Source organism: Chrysemys picta, chromosome 1 (assembly GCF_011386835.1).
Source record: "Chrysemys picta bellii isolate R12L10 chromosome 1, ASM1138683v2, whole genome shotgun sequence".
NCBI lineage: Eukaryota > Metazoa > Chordata > Testudines > Emydidae > Chrysemys > Chrysemys picta.
In genome coordinates, this window is record NC_088791.1 from 247,923,530 (window position 1) to 247,943,553 (window position 20,024).

General features: G+C 44.0%; 1 protein-coding gene across 5 annotated transcripts in view; it reads left to right on the forward strand.

Moving 5' to 3' along the window:
* Positions 1–20,024, forward strand: part of COL4A1 (collagen type IV alpha 1 chain) — a 220,574-nt gene that overhangs the window by 127,956 nt on the left and 72,594 nt on the right. For all 5 annotated transcript variants that reach the window (XR_010600513.1, XM_065592209.1, XM_065592215.1 and 2 more), the window contains exons 9-19: positions 1,760–1,843; positions 2,760–2,822; positions 4,244–4,279; positions 6,311–6,352; positions 6,494–6,574; positions 6,946–6,981; positions 7,137–7,196; positions 9,017–9,061; positions 9,341–9,394; positions 10,821–10,862; positions 18,068–18,155. Coding sequence is in view for 4 of the 5 variants with exons in the window: in XM_065592209.1 (XP_065448281.1) it covers positions 1,760–1,843; positions 2,760–2,822; positions 4,244–4,279; positions 6,311–6,352; positions 6,494–6,574; positions 6,946–6,981; positions 7,137–7,196; positions 9,017–9,061; positions 9,341–9,394; positions 10,821–10,862; positions 18,068–18,155 (631 nt within the window). In the remaining variant the exon portion in view is untranslated. The remainder of the gene's footprint in view (positions 1–1,759; positions 1,844–2,759; positions 2,823–4,243; positions 4,280–6,310; positions 6,353–6,493; positions 6,575–6,945; positions 6,982–7,136; positions 7,197–9,016; positions 9,062–9,340; positions 9,395–10,820; positions 10,863–18,067; positions 18,156–20,024) is intronic.

The following is a 20,024-nucleotide window of genomic DNA, read 5'->3' on the forward strand; positions in this document are numbered from 1 at the left end:
AATATGAGTCAACAGTGTAACACTGTTGCAAAAAAAGCAAACATCATTCTGGGATGTAGTAGTAGGAGTGTTGTAAGCAAGACATGAGAAGTAATTCTTCTGCTCTACTCTGCGTTGATCAGGCCTCAACTGGAGTATTGTGTCCAGTTCTGGGTGCCACATTTCAGGAAAGATGTGGACAAATTGGAGAAAGTCCAAGAAAAGCAACAAAAATGATTCAAGTACTAGAAAACATGACCTATGAGGGAAGATTGAAAAACTTGGGTTTGTTTAGTCTGGAGAAGAGAAGACTGAGGAGGGATATGATAACAGGTTTCAAGTACATAAAAGGTTATTACAAGGAGGAGGATAGGGCAAGAAGCAATGGGCTTAAATTGCAGCCAGGGCGGTTTTGGTTGGACATTAGGAAAAACTTCCTGACTCTCAGGGTGGTTAAGCACTGGAATAAATTGCCTAGGGAGGTTGTGGAATCTCCATCATTGGAGATTTTTAAGAGCAGGTTAGACAAACACCTGTCAGGGATGGTCTAGATAATATTTAGTCCTGCCTTTAGTGCAGGGGACTGGACTAGAGGATTTCTCCAGGTCCCTTCCAGTCCTACAATTATGTGATTCTAAGTAGTTGATTTGAAATCAAGTATGGTACTTCTCAATATGAATAATGGTGGCAAACCTGAGCCTACATATGGTTCATCATATGGTCAGATTTTGCCACCTTTACTTATATTGAGTAGTACCCTGCTCTGTAGGAAGTTCCACTGTTTTCATTGGTATTGTAGAATCTGGAGTGTAATGAAAAACCATACTAGTAAGTAAATCCTTCTTGAATCATGGAGGTCTATGGACTCAGCACAACTGGTATGGTTCAACAGGACAGGATGGGGGCAGGATTCAGGGAGCCCGTGAAGGTTGTGTCTTCCCATCTCTACATGCCACAAAGCACAGCTCAGTGTTGGCTCTCAGTGCACCACTATGCAGGAGGTTTTGGAGAAAATGTAGGTTGAGGGAGGGGCAGGTCTGGAGTATGTGTAACTACACTGATTTACCATCCGCTGCTCCCACATAGAGGTAAGGTGCTGTGGTCATGGGGACTATTGCAGTCTCAAGGTTGTATAAATGGCCAGAGATCACAGCCTAGGAAGACAACAAGGACTCTGGTGGCACCTTAAAGACTAACAGATTTATTTGGGCATAAGCTTTCGTGGGTAAAAACCTCACTTCAAGTGAAGAAGTGAGGTTTTTACTCACGAAAGCTTATGCCCAAATAAATCTGTTAGTCTTTAAGGTGCCACCAGACTCCTTGTTGTTTTTGTAGATACAGACTAACACGGCTACCCCCGGATACTTGACAGCCTAGGAAGGAGGCTTCCTTGCCTGTAAAACCTCCAAATGTTTCCGGCACACAGGCCAGATACTCAGATAGTATCTGATGGGCAACTAGGGGGATTTTCCCACCAATAAGTGGAAAGTAAGGGGAAAAGTTAAGATGGGTACTGGAATCTTTACTGAATATTTCAAGGATACCTGACACTGAAGGGCTGTTAAAAACGACAACAGCTTCCTTGTGGTATCTTTAAATCAATTCAAACAAGTAAAATGCCGACCATTTTTGTACACTTCCCAAATGATTCCAAAAGACTGTGTAGATGTTATGTTAGTGCTTTTCTCCAGTCTTAATGTCAATGTTTTGGAATGAATGTTTTTATTTGTGTGCATATATATATAATTCAACTTTATTTTTTTTTCTTCCCCTATGATAGGGAGACCCAGGTGAAGTGATTGGGTTTTTACCATCAAATGTGCTAAAAGGTGAAAAAGGTTATCCTGGCCTCCCTGGGCTACCAGTAAGTCTTAACTAAAACCCCCACCGCACCTTTAAATCGGGGTGGGGCGTTGTCCGGCTTGCCGAAGGAGAGAGAACAGTGCTTTATGGGGAGAGAGGAGGAAGAGAAAGACTCTGAAGCTGCTGCAAAAGGGGAGTTAGGTCAGCATGATGCCCTGACTGAGGAGTTTAAAAGGGGGCAAGCCCTGACAGTAGAACCCCTTTTCCCGGGGGGGGGCCGGGGGGGGAAAGGTGGCAAAATGCCAGGTTTGGATAGGCCCTGCTGTGGGCATTGCACGAGCTGCTCCTTTTCAGGGAGGCTGGGAGGAATTTGTCTCTCACCACCAGATTGGACTACGTGGAGTGAGATTTTTTTTTTTGCCTTCCCCACAGCGGGTTCAGGGAGAGCTTTGTTGAGGTGAGGTGTGAAGGGAGTTAAGCTATGTGTTGCGACTCTTTGTGTAAGTGTGGGGTGGATGTCCAGGGAAGGTACTCCACAGGGAAGGGATACAATGACTAGATAATATGGCTTGGTAAAGGACTTAAAAATTAGGTGTTGGTTAAAGGTGTGGAACAGGGGGTTTCAGAGCTCCTATGTCTGGTATGGCAGGGAGCCAGGCCCCTTTCTTCTAACCCACCTTAACCCTCGTTCAAGTGGGGGGATGATAAGGTCCCAGAAATGAGTTGGCTTGGGGACCAGGATGAAAAAGGGGGGGGGCTGGCAGAAGCCCCCTGGGTAGATACTGAATGAACATGGGGTTACCTGCACTGTACACTTTTATCTGCCAGGTGATCCCAGACATCCAATAATAAAGTTGCAGCCTGATTAGAATCATATCAGGTGTCCCCCGTCCTTTCAGTATAGCCAGATAATATATATATGCATCATTAAATTGCCCAATCGGTATCTCTTTTTAATGGCTCCTTTTTATATACAGGGTATGCAAGGATTGCAAGGGCTCCAAGGCCCCATCGGGCCACCAGGGATTTCAGGAGTTCCAGTAAGTGTCATTTTATGATGATTTAAGTAATGCTGCTTTATTAAAAAAGTTCTAAATGATTAATGTATTGGGGATGAATGGTACAGTAGTTAGGACACTAACCTACTATTTGGGCAACTCAGGTTCAGTCCCTACTATACCACACATCTTCTGTGTGACCTTGGACTCCAGGGGATTGCTTCTGCAGGATGCAAATAACTCTAATTTACTTCAGTTTTTGTTAGAATCTGGCCCCTATTCTACAGTTTTGTAATAGGCTTTTACACTTTCCCCTCTTGAATCCATGAAAAATGTGTTGCTGGTCCCACAACCTAATCTAAATCAAAATAGTTTCTGAGATTGTCCTAGAGGTACCATTAGGAACAGCTACAAAGGAAAGGCTATCTCTTCCCAAGTAGAAGGTCTCCTATTGTGGTAAATTCCAAATGTTCAAGGCACCTGAACTACTTGATACGTTGACAGGTGTAGTAGATGTCAGAATATGTTCTCTGCCTCTATGGCCTTTAGAATACCACAGATACCAGCAAGCAGGGACCAGTTAATCCTATTTTTAAAAATCAGCACTATTTATGACAGGTTTCAGAGTAGCAGCCGTATTAGTCTGTATCCGCAGAAAGAACAGGAATACTTGTGGCACCTTAGAGACTAACAAATTTATTAGAGCATAAGCTTTCGTGGACTACAGCCCACTTCTTCGGATGCATATAGAGTGGAATAAATATTGAGGAGATGTATATACAGACATACAGAGAGCATAAACAGGTGGGAGTTGTCTTACCAACTCTGAGAGGCCAATATATATATATATCCTCAATATTTATTCCACTCTATATGCATCCGAAGAAGTGGGCTGTAGTCCACGAAAGCTTATGCTCTAATAAATTTGTTAGTCTCTAAGGTGCCATAAGTATTCCTGTTCTTTCAGCACTATTTATGTTTCCCATCATAGTGAGCTACATTCAGGGCAATCTGTTATAAATCCACTGCTGTGGAATCTGCACTGCAAAACTGCTGTGTAAAAAGGGAGCAAGATATGACTCAGTGTAAAATACATCTCATCTGAAAAATGGCACCTTGTTACAGATGTGCTAAGGTTGGGGAACTGGTTCAAGCATGAATCAAAGGGAAGAGTGCTACCTATTGAATCACCAGCACCACTCCCTGCAGCACCTGCAGTTTGCTATGAGTGTCTCTTGTCCATGTAGTGACCAGCTCCAGCACTTCTTAACTGCAATATCGCACCTCTATTGTAAGATCTTAGACAAATTCTGGAAGTTAGAAAGTACTAAAAACATTATATTGATCTTTCTCCATTAAAATGAAGACACCAGTAGAACGGTGCATTTTTAATGTCTGTGGTAAGCAGAAAACATTACATGTAATGTTTAGCATGCAGTCTAATAAAATGTCCTGTCTTATAGGGTCCCCCAGGCCCACGGGGTGATCCGGGTGAGAAGGTATGGATTTTCATAGACAGTACTGTAGCTGCAAATATTTGAGTTATTTTTTTCACATGCTAGTCTTCAAATGTTCTGTGCAGTCTTGTGTCTTTATATAAAATATTGTATCTTAATTACCAGGGCGTCAAAAAAGGTATGGTTTTGTAGGCTATTTTTTAAGATATGCTCTCCTACCAGACCAAAACACCACTAAGTGCTATATTCTATTATTTGTATTATTTATTCAGAACTGGTTGAAAATTTCAAAATTTGTCAGTCAAAATTTGTCATTGAAATGCCACTAAAATGTTCATGAGAATTTCATTCATGTATGTGGGGAAAGGGAGGGCGGGGAGGGTGGGGGGGAGAGGGAGTGATCGTAAGGATCAGGACCTCATTGTGCTATGCCCTATACACACACTTATTAAAAAGACAATGCTTTCCCTAAAGACCTTGCAATATGCGTTATGACAGAAAATGATAGGGAGTGTGCAGAGGAGGAGTAGACTGCAAGGTAAATATAAAAATAAAAATAGTACATCTTGGCATAATGGGCATTAGTCATCATTTGCCATCTGCCTTTGTTCCATATATTGCATTTTGATGTTGCATCTGGAAGAATCAGAGTCTTTGTTGGTATAAGTCAACTGAAGGGAGATCTCCACCTCCCACCCCACTAGTGTGCATGAACATTCTAAACAAACCTCTGGCTGATCCCTTACCAGCCCATAGCCACTCCTGCCCTCAACAGGCTCTGGATTGCCCCCATTCTCTTGATGATGGTGGCAGGGTGGCATTGAGTAGTATGTGGTGGGGGAGTGGAGTGGCCAGCTACCTCCTCTGGCATTCCACTGGGGACTATTCTCCTCTCCTTCCAAATTTCCCTCCATCTTCCAGCCCCGATCTGTGGTGTCCCCCTTTACATTTCCTCTCTGCCACCTTTAATGTGTCTTGCTTTGTCCAACATAGTGGAATTCCATGTTCCTCCATCTCTCTCATGGGGCTTACTCCTCTCCCCATTTGTTGTCTCCATTTGATGCCACCTCTCCGAAGGCAGAACTAAGTTGAAACTGCTGCTGGGGGCTGACTCTCTGCAGGAGTCAGGACCAGAGGAAAGACTGCTTCTGGCCACCCAGTTGTAGTAGCTGCAGTGATCTCTGGCATCCAGAGGCAGGAAGTGCACACACACAAAAACCAAACCAACAGTTGCATATTTTTTCAGCCCCAGCAACTGTACAGTTCTGAGTGCAAAGAACTTGGGACTATCATGCCCTAAATAGGACTGTTTCAGGTATTCACAGGGTTTGTGGGACTGCACTGAGTGCACAGGTAAAGGGAAAGCCAACATTAGGGCAGAGATCCTGTGGGATGTACAGTGGTCCCATTGATCATAGCCAAATATTTATTTGGAAGCCACATCTCCCATGCCTTCTGCAGTCCTACCATTGCCCGACTTGTCAAAGTGAACACATGGTTGAGCTAAAGACAGGAAAAATAAGATAAATATAATGACATGTTTATAAGGTCATTTGGGATTGTTTCTGCTTCTATATATCTGTCTCGAAAGAGAGGTAGGTGGGAAAAAGAGAGTTTTTGTCAGAAAGAGTGAGAAATTTGTCCATTTAAATATTTGCCTGCACACATATAGCTATATTTTAGTTGTCATTAAAGCTATGTTATAATCTTATAGCCCCCTTAATTGTATATTTCCCTGCTCCTCATCCTCCATCTCTGTTTGTTTTTCACAAAAATAATGTGATTATCTCCTCATGGCTGGACCTATGCCTTTGTATGCCGTTTCGAAAATGTCGAGCACATTCCAGGCATGACCAGAAATTAATAATAAAATATTAACAACAATTCAGGCTTATGGCTAATTAACTTTTAAGTCAGGAGAAAAATATATGGGCCTCGAGGACTTTCCATATTTGAATAAACAGGAGGTTAGATTTGGGGCCAAATCTACCACATTTATAAAATTCTTACACATATATATTTATAAAAGGAAAGTTGGCTAATGCATTAATACATGTATAATTTTTTCATCAGGGTCAGATGGGCTTGAGTTTTCAAGGACCAAAAGGTGATAAGGTAAGCCTCTCTGTTTGAAATGCTTTCGAATGCAACAGATTATCCCTGTACAAATTCTTCAGAAACTTACATATTTATGAATGTTCTCAGTATAAATATTCTTTCTAATTACATTAATAATCCTGAATTTTGTGTCAATAGGGTGAACAAGGAGAGCTGGGCACACCAGGACCTGCCTCATATGACAGCAAGAAAGAGTACATTCTCATAAATGGAACGACGGTGAGAAAATATTACTTAGTCCTTACAATATTGGACTCCTAGTTTCTTTGTTTAAAGACTGTGGGGAAAAGGTTACTAAAGAAAGACCGAGAAACCAGTGTTATAAGCAATCTAATGCCAATTATGCAAACTTGGTCCATGTTTTAACTGTCCTAAATAAAGTTTAATGCTCTTCCTGTAAGTATCTGAAGAATTTGTACAGGGATAATCTGTGAATATGATAATACCTGTATAAATAAGTCACGTGTCTCTAGAAGACTTTGGAAACAAGGTACTGTATCTGACAAAGAGGAAATAAATGATTTATAGCAGAAGTGGATTATGGATAATTTTTCCATATATTGATTTTCATTGTTTTCTAATTTCATTAGGGTGAAAAAGGTGAAAAAGGTGATATAGGGATTAAAGTAAGTATTATGTAATCATTTTGTTTGCTTAAAAGATTTTACCAAACCCTATGGTGACCATGCCTTAAAGGACTTTGTGTGTCTTAATGGCTTATAAGTAAAATAAAATGTACAACAAAAAATACAGTATGATTAATCTGGTTTGTGTTCTTAAGGGAGATCCAGGCTCATGTTTCAAAGGGGAAAAAGGTGAACCTGGGAAATCTGGCCCACGAGTAAGTATACAGTATTTTATCAATAAAAACTGAGCTTCATTGAGAGGGCTCGGGGCATGGGGTTGGGGCACAGGAGGGGTTTTGGGGTGCTGGATCCAGGCGGCATTCACCTCAGATGGCTCCCCACAAGCGGCGACATGTCCCTGCTGCTCCTAGGTGGAGGTGTGGCCAGGCAGCTCTGCGCACTGTCTCTACCCACAGGTGCCACTCCCGCAGCTCCCATTGGCCGCAGTTCCCGGTTGCTGATCCCTGTATTAGTCCAATGTCTCTTTATATATTCTGTGCCAATCTATTTTCTTAATACAATTTAAGATAGCCTAAGTGTTTTTAAATATATAGGCAGTAAACAATTTATAAAAAAATTACTCCTAAAATGTGGTAATTGTTTGTAGTGATTTGTTTACTAGTTATAACCATTTCATAAATCATTTGTACTCTATTGCACATACACATATAAATATTATCTAACCCTAGAATGAAAGGCACAATTGACAAATAAAACACTACAGTCCTGATGTAAAAAATAAAATATTATAAATCAGTTACTGATGCCGTTGATAGTCTAGCGTTAACTAAGAACTAATCCTTATATTGCTGACAATAGATTTGCATTTACTTTCAAAGTGTTACAAATAGAGGAATTAAACCACACACAAAAAAAATCATGCTTTTTTTGAGACCCATATTAACAAACACATACAAAATATGAGATGTGAAATCCTCTCTGGCAGTAAATGGAAGAAATAGAGGTACAGTATTCTGAATAGCCTTGTGTGGCTAATTTAGCAAAATGTGCAAACATCAAAATCATTGTTCAGGGCATTCCGTATTTCTTACTTGTTCTAATCATGGAACTTCCAGTGACATCGAAATGCATTCCACACATCAGTGAGTTTAGAATCTGCCTCACACCTCTTTTAAAACAATAGTTTTAATAGCTAAATTTGATAAAATAACAAAACATCCACTAAGAGACCAATGGGGGGGAGGGGAATAAAAATACCTAGAGTAAAAAACAAATACCGTATGTACAAATCCTAAAAGAAAAGAAATGTGCATGCTTAGTTTGAGCAGGTTGATAAGGCTTTTAGCTATTTTTTTTACTGATTTGAAAAATCACCCCCAGAGATCAGAAAGTAAAACGGAGAGCAAAAGAAACATATATATGGCAGCTAATTTGCCTAATCACCATTATTTCAGAAACACCTGTCATTCATGGTATTTATGCACAGTCATTCCTAAAAGAAAGAAACAAACAAAAGGAATATAGGAGATAAAATTTGATTATATAATAAATAAAATAAGAACAATGTTAATTGTCTACTAAAGTACCATCTGAGCAACATGGGGAGATCTGCAGCTCTGCGTTTGACTCTAGACCAGGGGTTCTCAAACTGAGGGTCATGATCCCTCAAGGTGTTGCGAGGTTATTACCTGGGGGTGTGAGCTGTCAACCTGTGTCTGGCAGGACTGACAACCTGAGCCCCTGTTAAATTAAAATTACATTAAAATTAAATTACCCCCAATTTTAATTTATAAGGGGTGGGGATCACACTCAGAGGCTTGCTGTGTGAAATGAGTTCCCAATATAAAAAGTTTGAGAACTACTGCTCTAAATTATCAGCATGCTGGGAAATGTACATCCTCAGTGGTCATATTTTTGCCCATTGTCATACATCGTGCACTGTTAGCGGTGAAAAGAGGATTCATGAACTCATTATATTGCTGGATTCTTAGTTTTAATGTTTCAGGCAATGTGTGCAGAAATGATATAAATTTGATGTTCATGATTCAATAATGTGGAATTTTGTGCTTTACAGGGAAAACCTGGAAAAGATGGCGAGCAAGGACCAAAAGGAAACACTGTATGTTTCACTGCATTTTTAATATCACTCTTTAGCTTTTTAAAAGAAAAAAAGTCTTCTATATTAAATGTTTGATTCCATTGTATGCAAAAATAAGAAAAATGAAAACGGTGGAGTGATTCCAGCAGATTTCAGAATTATTTAGATAAATTCTCTTTTGTGTTGAAAAAGTGATCAGTTTGAGGATTTAAACTGAGACACTATCACTAATAAGGTGCAACTGTATTTATTGTGTCTGATTTGTTTTTTCTCTCCTCTCCCACCCCAATATACACATAGGGTGAGGATGGTGGGTTTGGAGTTCCAGGACTACCAGGTGACCCTGGTCCTAAGGTAAGTAATTAAATGTTATCTCTTTGGGGCAAAATTAATAGCTAATATCTTGCATTCATAGCTTACAGTAACCAGTTACATATTACACACAGGAAAAAGCTATGTTAAAAAACATTATTAAGATTGCAAAGTCAATCATTCAAAAGTTAGGAAATGCTAGAATTAAAGTTGCCTGTGCAATCTTATTTCAGTCTCCTTGTGGATATGAAATATGGTAGTCATTAGTTACACGATCAAATGGTCTCCCTCTTTCCCACACCAGCCCCACCCCACCTCCAGCTTTGAGTCCCATTGCCTTTGCCCACCCAGTCACAGTGTCTCTCTTCTCTCTGCCCCCCACTCCAGTCCCAGACTCTTCGTCCCAATCTACTCTTTTCTCTCTTCCCAGTCTGGCTTTTGTATCCTCTGCATTCAAATCATACTTTCTCCTTCCCGTTGTCTGGGAGCCAGCATGAAGGGCACTGAGAGCACAAGAGAGACAGACTCCCTGCTCTCAGATCCAGTGCCCAACTGTACCGTGGCCTAGAGTAACTGGAAACAGCCATTACAGAGAAAGTATAGCTTTGTGTTTGTACCCCTGGTCTGGAAAGATCATGCTCAATTTGCTTGTAGGGATGCACAGCTTGATTAGCACTAGGAGCTGTGAGAGGCTCAATCACGCTCAATGAGGATGGAATCTTTGGAGATTTAAGCTCCTAAAATCTAAGAAGTCTCCCCTAAGCGCGTGTGAACTGATTTTTTTTCAAAGTCTTATAACTTGGCCAGATTTGGGCAGATTTTAACAGGGATAGCAAAAAGTACAGCCATGACATAAATGCCACCCCCTGACAATTTTCAAGACCCTGCTCTGAAGTATGGGGGAACTAGAGCTCTCCAGGTAAAAAGTTGTCCGAATTTTTTACCATGGGCAAAATTATATATGGTTCCCTAGCATAATTCTCATTTTGGTTGAAATTTTCCCCAAAAATTCAGCCTGAAGCAGACACCTACCTTGGAAAATTTCATCCCAAACAGCTACAGTTTGGCAAAGTTATACGCAATGGAAAACAGGGTCTTATAATGGGAAGTGTCAGCACCTTAATAATAGGTAGTGCTACCAGACCTGCCTATAATAATAAATGTAACTTAGTATAAAACAGTGCATGTCTCCTCATTAAGAAAAATACTGAACATACTGCCCCAATTAATTGGCTGCATACTTCTTTGTATTTTGTGAGTTTGTGCAGAAGAAGGGGTCCATGTACATGAATCCGGCCCAAATTTGCACTTGTAAAGTGGATTCTATATTGATCTTGTTCAGTTAGTAAATTGTTAGAAGATAAAAGTCTCCATGTGTAAGACTAGAAAGCTAATGGAATGCCATTGATAGATCAGTTTTCATTGTGTGGTACTTGAATTTAAAAATGTAAATTGTTTTTCTGTTCAGGGAGACAAGGGCACACAAGGTCTTCCAGGACTTCCAGGAAGAGTAAGTAAATTAAATTTTGCTTATACAAAACAGACACAAAATACCAAATCAGTGTGGATGTCAAAGCACTCAGGACTTTTTTTTAAAAGACTACGCATAGGTTCTGATTCAACTGAAATCAGTGGCAATATTGCCATTGATTTTCAGTGGGAGCAAAACTTGGAAGCCCTATGTTGTCCAAGTATATTTGAAATCTGTAAAGGGAAACTTCTATATTGTGGCAATTTGTATCCTTTGAGTTTTAAATCTTTTGGCTTATGGGTTAAAAATATTACTGCTGCCTTGCTATTATTATAAAGCAGTACAAATAATTACTAACAATGGTGCAAATAAGGACATCAGAGCATGGTTTATTGACTGTACAGTGTAGTACAGGGGTTTTTTTTCACACTACTTTTAGAAATAGATTGCAGTTAGCCAGGCACATATGTGTCCCAAATTCTATGAACTGTCTTCCCTATATTTGGGATAAAAGGAATGGATAACTTTTTTCAACCAATTGTACATTATTCCTGAATATTTCTATGTAGACTTAGGGTACTGTACTATAAGTACAATTCTATGTCTACAGAAATCACCAGAACAAACTATATTAAAATAAAATGTAGTGTAAGTATTATCAACTAGATCCTGGCCTACACTAAAGGCTTGGCTACACAGTTAGTGTGCTGCAAATCAGGGTGTAAATCTACAGTGCACTAGCTTGCTGTGCAGTAATGTCCTCTATGGACCCTGCTGCTGTGCACTAAAAGTTCTATAGTGCGCATTGAAATATTACTGTTTGAAACAGGAATACATCAAAATGTGCTACTGAACTATTAGTGCAGGGTCCCCATGGTGAGTAAGTACATGGCAGCCCAGGGAGCTGTAGATTTACACATTGGGCTGCTGTACATTAACATCCTGTGTAGATAAGCCCTCAGGCTGCTTTGCACAATTCTCGCAGCAGAGGGACATTAAAACGGCCCAGTTTCAGTGACCAAGGTGTGGGCAGTCATGCCTAGTGATTGGAGCAGGAGTCAGACCTAGTGGTTGGAGCTGTGGCTCAAAACTGAAGATGACATCAGATACCAAGCCAGGGGGCAGAACCAGAGACACCATCCATCTGGGGTAAGGCAGAGGAAGAGTGGCCTGGTGTAGGGTAGGACAGCAGGAACTGTAGGTAGACGGGAGTCTGGGATAGGAAGACAGGAACCAGGAGCAGGTGGTGAAGCAGGAACCGGGAGCAGGCAGGAATGCAGGACTTGGGAGTCAGGTAAGCAGGAGGGGTCCATAGTAGTAGCCAGCCAAGGATTCCTCTAATTTCTCAGACAATTTCCTGTTGTTACTTCCTGGTTAATATAGCACTCCTCAGCCAACTGAGGGGCTGGATGGTCCCCAAAATTGAGAGCTTTGGGGGCGGGGCCCTCTGCAAGCTCATCCTTCACTAGACCTCCCCTAGTTACTTAGCTGAGTTGCGGGGTGGCAGTTGTGGCCTGTGCACTGCCTGAGAACCCAGGTTCAAGGCCTGTGATTCCCCCACATCACTCTCACCCCTAGTGTGCCCTCTGGGTGGTTGTGGCTAGGTTTTTCAGAATGGTTCTGCTGGAAAGCATTTACCAGGTTAGGAGCATGTATGTTTCCTGTTATTTCCCAGGAGCGCTCTTCAGAACCATAGCCTTCCCAATCCACAAAATACCAGTGTTTCCCCTGCCTAATTTTGGTATCAAAGATTTCTTGGAAGATGTACTCATTGTGGTATTGAACACATACTGACTGGCAGGTGGGTAGATTGGAGTTCAAAATGGTGAGGGAATGGGTCTGGAAGGTGGCGCTTCAGGAGTAATATGTGGAAAATGGGGTACATTCGGAGAGAACAGGACAAGCCGAGTTCAAAGGCAACAGGATTAATTTGCCAGCAAATTCAGTAGGGGCCAAGGATCTGGTAGTCTAATTTATGAGATAGCCTGTTCATATGTTTTTTGTGTCTTATTGACAGGGCAGGCCCCTCCTGTCATTGGTGGTATTGTTTGTAGCTCTTTTGGGCACCCTCCAGGTGAACTTTTTGCTCAGTTTGGGTTTGGTGTAGCTGATGTATTCAATCCAGGGCTACTGGATTGTGGGAAGTTGTGGGTGGCTTTGGATAGAACTGGGAATGGAACCCATAATTCGAAAAAAGGGGGCTTTGCCCTATAGACACATATTCTGTGTTATTGTATACAAACTCTGTCTGAGGCAGCAGCAAGGACAAGTTGGTGGAAATTGATATCACACCGAAGATACTGCTCCAGGATCTGGTTGGTTCTTTCAGCTTGACCCTTAGTCTGAGGGTGATAGGCAGAGGGGAGTCAGGAGCAGATGCCCAAAATCCAGAAAGAGAGCTTCTTGCCAGGAGTGGGAGACAAATTATGTTCCTTGGTCAGAGACAATGCTCTCTGGGAGGCCATGGAGGTGGACAACTTGGTCTACCCAGAGCCAGGCGGTTTCCTGGGAGGAGAGTTGGCAGTGCCAGGGATGAAGTGTTCCATCTCTGTGAAGTTGTTCATGACGTTCAGGATGGTCTTGAACTGATTGGACTTGGGTAGTTCTACTACAAATTTTAATGCAGTGATAGTCCAGGGGCCAGGTAGAATCTTGAGGGGTTGCAGGAGTCCCAGGGTTTTATTGATGGGCCAACTTGAAGCAGACACATACATTGAATGAGGCCAGGTAGGCCAGCACTGTGTCTCATATGCAAAGCCAGAAGACAGAGGAAATGATGTACTGAGTTTTAAAGTGACAAAAATTTCCTGCCAGGGGAGAGTCATGGCATACCTGTAGGGAGGTAGTCCTCAGAGGCCCGAGGAGAACATAGATATGACCTTTTACATCAATTAACCCATCTTGAACCGCATGGGTTTCCTTATTTATGGCTTCCTGCTCGACTCCAGAGATCCCATGGTTGAGGCTGATCTTATCAGGGTGAGCAGGTCTTGGGGAGCTGCACCAAGAAAGTTATGAGGCTTGAGGATGCAGGAGGGTTTCAGGTTAGGGTCCATAAAGTCAGTGTAATACTTGCCCTTCCAGGAAAAGCATCAGCCTTGCTGTTTTTGGTTCTTGGGTGATAGGAAATTATGAAATTAAAGAGCACAAAGAATAAGGCCCACCAAAGTTGTCGTTGGTTAAGGGCCTTGGCCCTATGCAGATAGTCAAGGATACCAGGCCCCTTTTAGATAGTGGTGCCACTCTTCAAAAGTGGTTTTAATCGTCAGGAATTCTTGGTCTCACATGTCATAGTTTTGCTCCATGGGTGTGAGTTTTCTGGAAAAGAAGGCACACGGATGTAGGAGTTGTTGAAGGCCATGCCTTTGGGACAGCACTGCTTTGATTGCTAAGTTGGAAGCATCTTCCTCAAGGATGAAGGCTTGTGTGGTATTGGGATGAACCAATTTGGAAAGTGTGGTAAATGTTAGTTTTAATTGTTTAAAGGCCTACTAGGCCTCGGGAGACCAGAGGAACCTATTTTTTTTTGGTGGAGTAGGACAGTGAGAGGGGTGATCTGCTCCGAGAACTTCAGGATGAACCACAGATAGAAGTTTGCAAACCCCAAGTCGCAGACCTTCTGTGCCACAGCCCACTCAGGGACTTCCTTTACCTTGCATGGGTCAATTATGATAACAGCTGGAGATAGAATTCCTAGGGTTCATCCTATGGAAGACTGATAGAAAACACATTCTCCTAGTTTGACATAGAGGCCATGTTTGCGTAGCCTCTCCAGGATGGAATACATGCATGGACACACATGAACTGTTCGACATTATCTGAGAAAATAAGTATCCAGATATGCTGCCATGTATTGGTCAAGAATGTCTTGGAGTACATTGTTGTTAAAATGCTGGAACATCACAGGTGCATTTGTTGACCCAAAGGACATCACAAGATACTCAAAGTGACCATAACTCATTCAAAATGTGGTCTTCAGTTCATCCCCAGCTCTAACATGTACTAGGTTGTAGGCCCTCTGGAGGTATAGCTTTGTGTACACCTAGCCAGTACTCACATAGTCCATTAGTTTGGGGATTAGTGGCAAGATGTACCAGTTTCTAATGGTGACCTGATTTAGGCCCAATATTCAACACACGGTCGGAAGCTCTCATCCTTCTTTTTAAACAAAGAGGACTGGTGCTCCAGAAGACAACGTGGATTTATGAATAAAGCCCTTGTCTAGGTTTTCCTGAAGGTAGGTGCACAGCACTGTTGGTTCAGGCTCTGGTATGGCATATATACGCCCAAACGGAATGTTTGCCCCTGGTTGTAGCTCAATTGGGCAGTCATAGTCTCTGTGTGGGGGCAGGGCGTCGGCATCTTTTTTCCAAATACATCTTTGTAGTCAGTGTATTTGGATGGAAGTTGAGGACCACAATCGGCAGGCTGCTCTGCTGGGCCCCATACCCTGGCATGGAACTGTTGGGGAGCTACTGCCTGCTGGCCAATTCCTGCGGTCAAGCAGTGCTGCTGGCAGAATTGGGAAGTTCTTCATATTCTTAGTCCGCATCAGTGGATAAGGGGATTGTGGAAGGGCAGCCACAAAACACCCAGGATCAGAGGGAAGTGCAGGGAATGGATGGCACTGAACTGTAGGGTCTTCCTTACCCCTGGATGATAACTTTGAGCTGAATAGTTTTGGTGACCACTGGCCTGGCTGATAAGAGGGACCCTTCAATCGTTTCTACTAGGTCCGGAACAGGCTTGGGCTGCAGGAGAATCTTTAGTGCCCAGGCTGCCTCTTCATCAAGGAAGTTATCTGCCACACCCAGGTCAATGAGGGCCTAGGGAATGTCCTGAGATTCGCAATTTAGCTGTGACTTGTAGGTGTGCTGCTGGTCGACAGGAGCCAGTGCATGTCCCTGTCAGGACCTCAGTTGGGATTTCAAGGGGATACTCTGCCAGGATCCAGGCCAGCCCCCTTCACTGGGCTCATTTCCCAGATTCCTTTGGACTGGGTCCCTGTAGGGTAATTGGAGAACTCACGGCCTGGCACCCCACAGTAGTAACACAAGTTTAAGGCATCGCCAGTGCTTTCTCTCTTCGGGGTGAGTTGCTGGTGAGTTAGGTCTATCTGCATTAGTTCAACAGGTCAGGGGGAATCCAATAGCAGGGAGCACGGTCATGGTGCCCCTCTTCTTTCTTCCCATTGTTCATGTAGATGATTGTCAATACAGATGACGAGCTCTATGAAGGCGTCCAGACCCACTGGGGTCTTGACTCAGGCCAGTTTGTCCTTAACCTCGTCCCACAGGCCCTATTAAAACTGATATAACTGGGTCGCCTCTTTCCATTCTGTGTCTGATACGAGATGGTGGAAGTAAGCTACATAGGCAATGGCTGGGTCCAATCCCTGTGGGAGTTTTTGCAGGGCAGCCTCAGTAGAGCAGGTGCAGATAGGGTAATCAAAGATGCTTGACATTATCTGTTGGAAGGCATCCCAGTTAGACAAAACCAGACTGTTGATTTCCAACAGGGGAAAGACCCAGTCCAACACTTCCCCTGTCAGCAGGCTGTCTACCAGGCCTACTTTGGCATGGTCAGAAATGTGCACCTATGGTTGAGAACAAGAGGCGGCACTGAGTCATGAAACCTTGGAATTTGGAGCAGCTCTCATCAAAACGCTTGGGCAGACGGGCAGTGCATCCCTGGTTGGGGAACAGCGCAGCCAGATGAGCCTGGAGTATAGCATTTTCTGCATGGAGTTGATGGACTTGATCTTGCAGTGCCTGATTCTCAGTGGCCAGCTGCATGTTCTGCACCTGGATGGTTCAGTTATCTGCCAGGAGCTGGATCACTCACTTGTGCATTACAGATCCCCCTTCTGTTACAGGGAGCTACACTGGGTCCATCCTTTGTTGGGCCCACTTGGAAAAGTCTGAGCAACCAGGGCGTAGGCAGTCAGGTCTAGTGGTCAGAGATGAGGGTCAAAACCGAAGAAAGCATCAGGTACCAAGCCAAAGGTCAAAGATGGAGGCAGAGTCAGATGCCAGGCCAGCAGTCAGAGCCAGAGACAGTATCAGGGGTAAGGCAGAGCAGAGGCCTGGAGTAGGGCAGGATAGGAGGACAGGAACCAGGAGTAGGTGGAGAAGAAGGAACCAGGAGCAGGCAAGAATGCAGAGTTCAGAAGTCAGGTAAGCAGGAGGGTCTGTAGTAGCAGCCAGCCAAGGATTCCTCTAATTGCTCAGACAACTTCCTGGTTTATATAGCACTCCTCATCCAGTCCTGGGGCTGGATGTCTTCCCCAATCAGGAGCTTGTGGGAGATGGGGGGGAGCTTCTGCGAGCTCACCTGTCACTGGACCCTTCCCTAGTTACACAGGTGAGCTGCTGGGTGGCAGTTGTGGCCTGAGTGCTGCCTGGGGAACTCTATGGACCTGGATTTGAGGCTTGTGAGCCCTCATACCAACGCTGCTGTATAGGACATGCTCAGAGTCGGCAGGAGGCATAGCTAGAGCGTCCTGGTGATTCCTCAGGTGTCAATGCAATTTACTGCAGTCCTGAGGCAGTTACAAGTTATACCACAGAACAAACTGGCCCCTGGCAGGCCCAAGGTCAGAGAGGCTAGAAAGCTCCAACACATCTGAGCTCTTCAGTTATGTATTTCCATAGGCGGTGCATGACTCTTGCATTTGGAGAGGCTGGGCATGAGCACTGGAAGCTCCCTAGAAGTGGGGGGGGGGCACCAGTGCCTGGACCAAGGCTCTGCCCTCACTCAGCCTCCTCCCCGTGAGGCCCTGCCCATGCTCCACCTCTGCTCTGACCTGAGGCTCCGCTCCCACTCCACCCCCTCCCCTGAGGCCCCCCTCTACCCTCTTCTCTCCACCCTCTCCCCTGAGGCTACCCACCCACCCACCACTCACTCCTTTCCTTCCCCTTCTGCCTTAAGGGTGAGCGACAGAGGGGAGGGGGCAGAGAGGAGCGAGTGGTGGGCAGGGGGGCCTCAGGGGGCAGAGACGCAGCGCAGGTGGGGGCACGGTGGAAGAGGCCGAGAGGGAGCAGGGCCTTGGGGCGGAGTGCAGGCATGACCACAGTCTGGGTGCCAGTGGCCCCCCCACTTCTTGGGAGCTTCCAGTGGTGGCAGTGCAAAGGGAGCTGCATCTTGCATTTCTTGCCCTATTTGAGGAGGCTTAGTCTCCCTATGCCTTATACCTGCTGCCCATGTGTATTTCCTAATATCTTGGTATTTGTTCTGTGATTCAGGTAATAAGTACACTGGAAACTTATGGTGAAAAAGGAGACATTGGTCCTCCAGGTTTTCCAGGATTAAAAGGTGAACAAGGTGAAAAAGGTATGCATTTTTATTACGTTTTTGTTTTCATATATGCTCTTCAATTCTTTTTAAAGGAGAATATTATTGAATTACTTGAATGCTTTAATGGAGCTATATGATAATGAAATGCCCTGATTTTGTCACTGAATTGTTGTTGGGTTATTACATTCTGCTTACGTATATTTCCTATGTAATTTTGACTGGATATGGTATGATTCCCTTTGCTGTATGGTGTGTTTCACATTTTGTTGTAGTTTTGCTGTTCCCTATGTAAAGGATTAGAGCTGGGCAAAATTTTTCAGACAAATAGTTTATTGCAGTTTCAGTAGAACCAAACTATTTGTGAATTATCACAAATTTACAGAATAGTTTTCGGACAGAAAAATGTTTTTCTTTCACAAGAGGTGGTTGTTGTGCTCCCCTTATAACGTTTAGCTCAGTGATTAGGGTATCCTAACCACCAGGCTGTTGCCTATTCTGGGGTGGGTCTCTCTCCAACTCTCCTGGTGAAGTTGTTCCAATTTGTATAAATAGTTAAATGGTCACCAGAGACTTGAAGAAGGTGGGTGGCCTGATGACCAGCCTATAGCGGCAGTCTCACTCTCTTGTTTTGGCCCAATTAGTGAATCTTATACAAAGTGGAACAGCTTCAACCAGAGAGATGGAGAGAGATCCAGCGCAGAATAGCTCATAACCCAGTGGTTAGGGCACTCACCTGGAAAGAGGGAGACCTGGGTTGAAATCTATGCTCCTTTCAGGTTAACAGGGGATTCAAACCCAGGTCTCCCCATCCCAGGTGAATTCCATAACCACTGAGCTAAATGTTATTAGGTGGGCAACTCTGGCTCCTCCTCCTGCCATTTTATGAATCTACACCAGGGGTCTCAAATTCGCAGCCCACCATAGGTGGCGACTCCGCCAGCAGCCAAGCTCCCTCCTTCCCCCCACCTCCACAGCGGGCTGTGTCCCTGCTCCTCTGCCTACCTCCCAGTGCTCCAGCTGCCCAACAGCTGTTTGGCAGCGCATAGGACTTTCCAGGAGGGAGGGGGGAGGAGCGGGGATGCCACGTGCTCAGGGGAGGAGGCGGGGAAGAGGCGGGGCGGGGGCGGGGATTTGGGGAAGGGGTTGGAATAGGGTCAGGGAGGAGGCGAAGTTTGGGCGGGGACTTTGGGGAAGGGGTGGCAAGAGGCGAGGTGGGGCAGAGCTGTGGCGGGGCCGCATGTTTGAGACCCCTGTGATAGACTGTTAGTTAGGGGCACCACGCACCATCCCCCATTGTCCAGGGGTCTCTCTGTTAGGGGTACTGGGCACCGGGGTCCCCCCCATCACCCAGGGGTCTCTCTGTTAGGGGTGCTGGGCACCCAGAGGTCCATCTCCTCCCATTGCCTGGGGGCTCTCCGTTGGGACACTGGGCAGTGTCTGTGATGAAGTGGAAATTTTCTGTAACATTTTTATAATTCCTAGGCGAGCCTCAGTTTTCCTCTCGACTTTGGGCTGTGACCAGGGGGATGGAAAGGGTTACGCAGTGCAGGAAATGGTGGGCTGCAGGAAATGGCCCACGGGCCGCGTGTTTGAGACCCTTGGTGTAGATCATCATCGGTGTTACTGACCACATAAGGAATAGTTACAGGTGTTTATATTTTATTAAAACCCCTTTTCGCATTACAGTTTTTAAAAAGTTAATACATTGACTTTTAATAGCATACTACATTACTCTTCATTTATTTCATTTTTTACTATACTTTTGTATCGTTGTATGAAAAGGCCAATGTACTAGTCCTCATGTGGCCCTCGTGGTGATTTGAGTTTGAGATCCCTGATCTAGACCTTTAACAATGTCTGGAAACAACATTTCCTGAGGAACAAGATTTGAAACACACTTTTTCA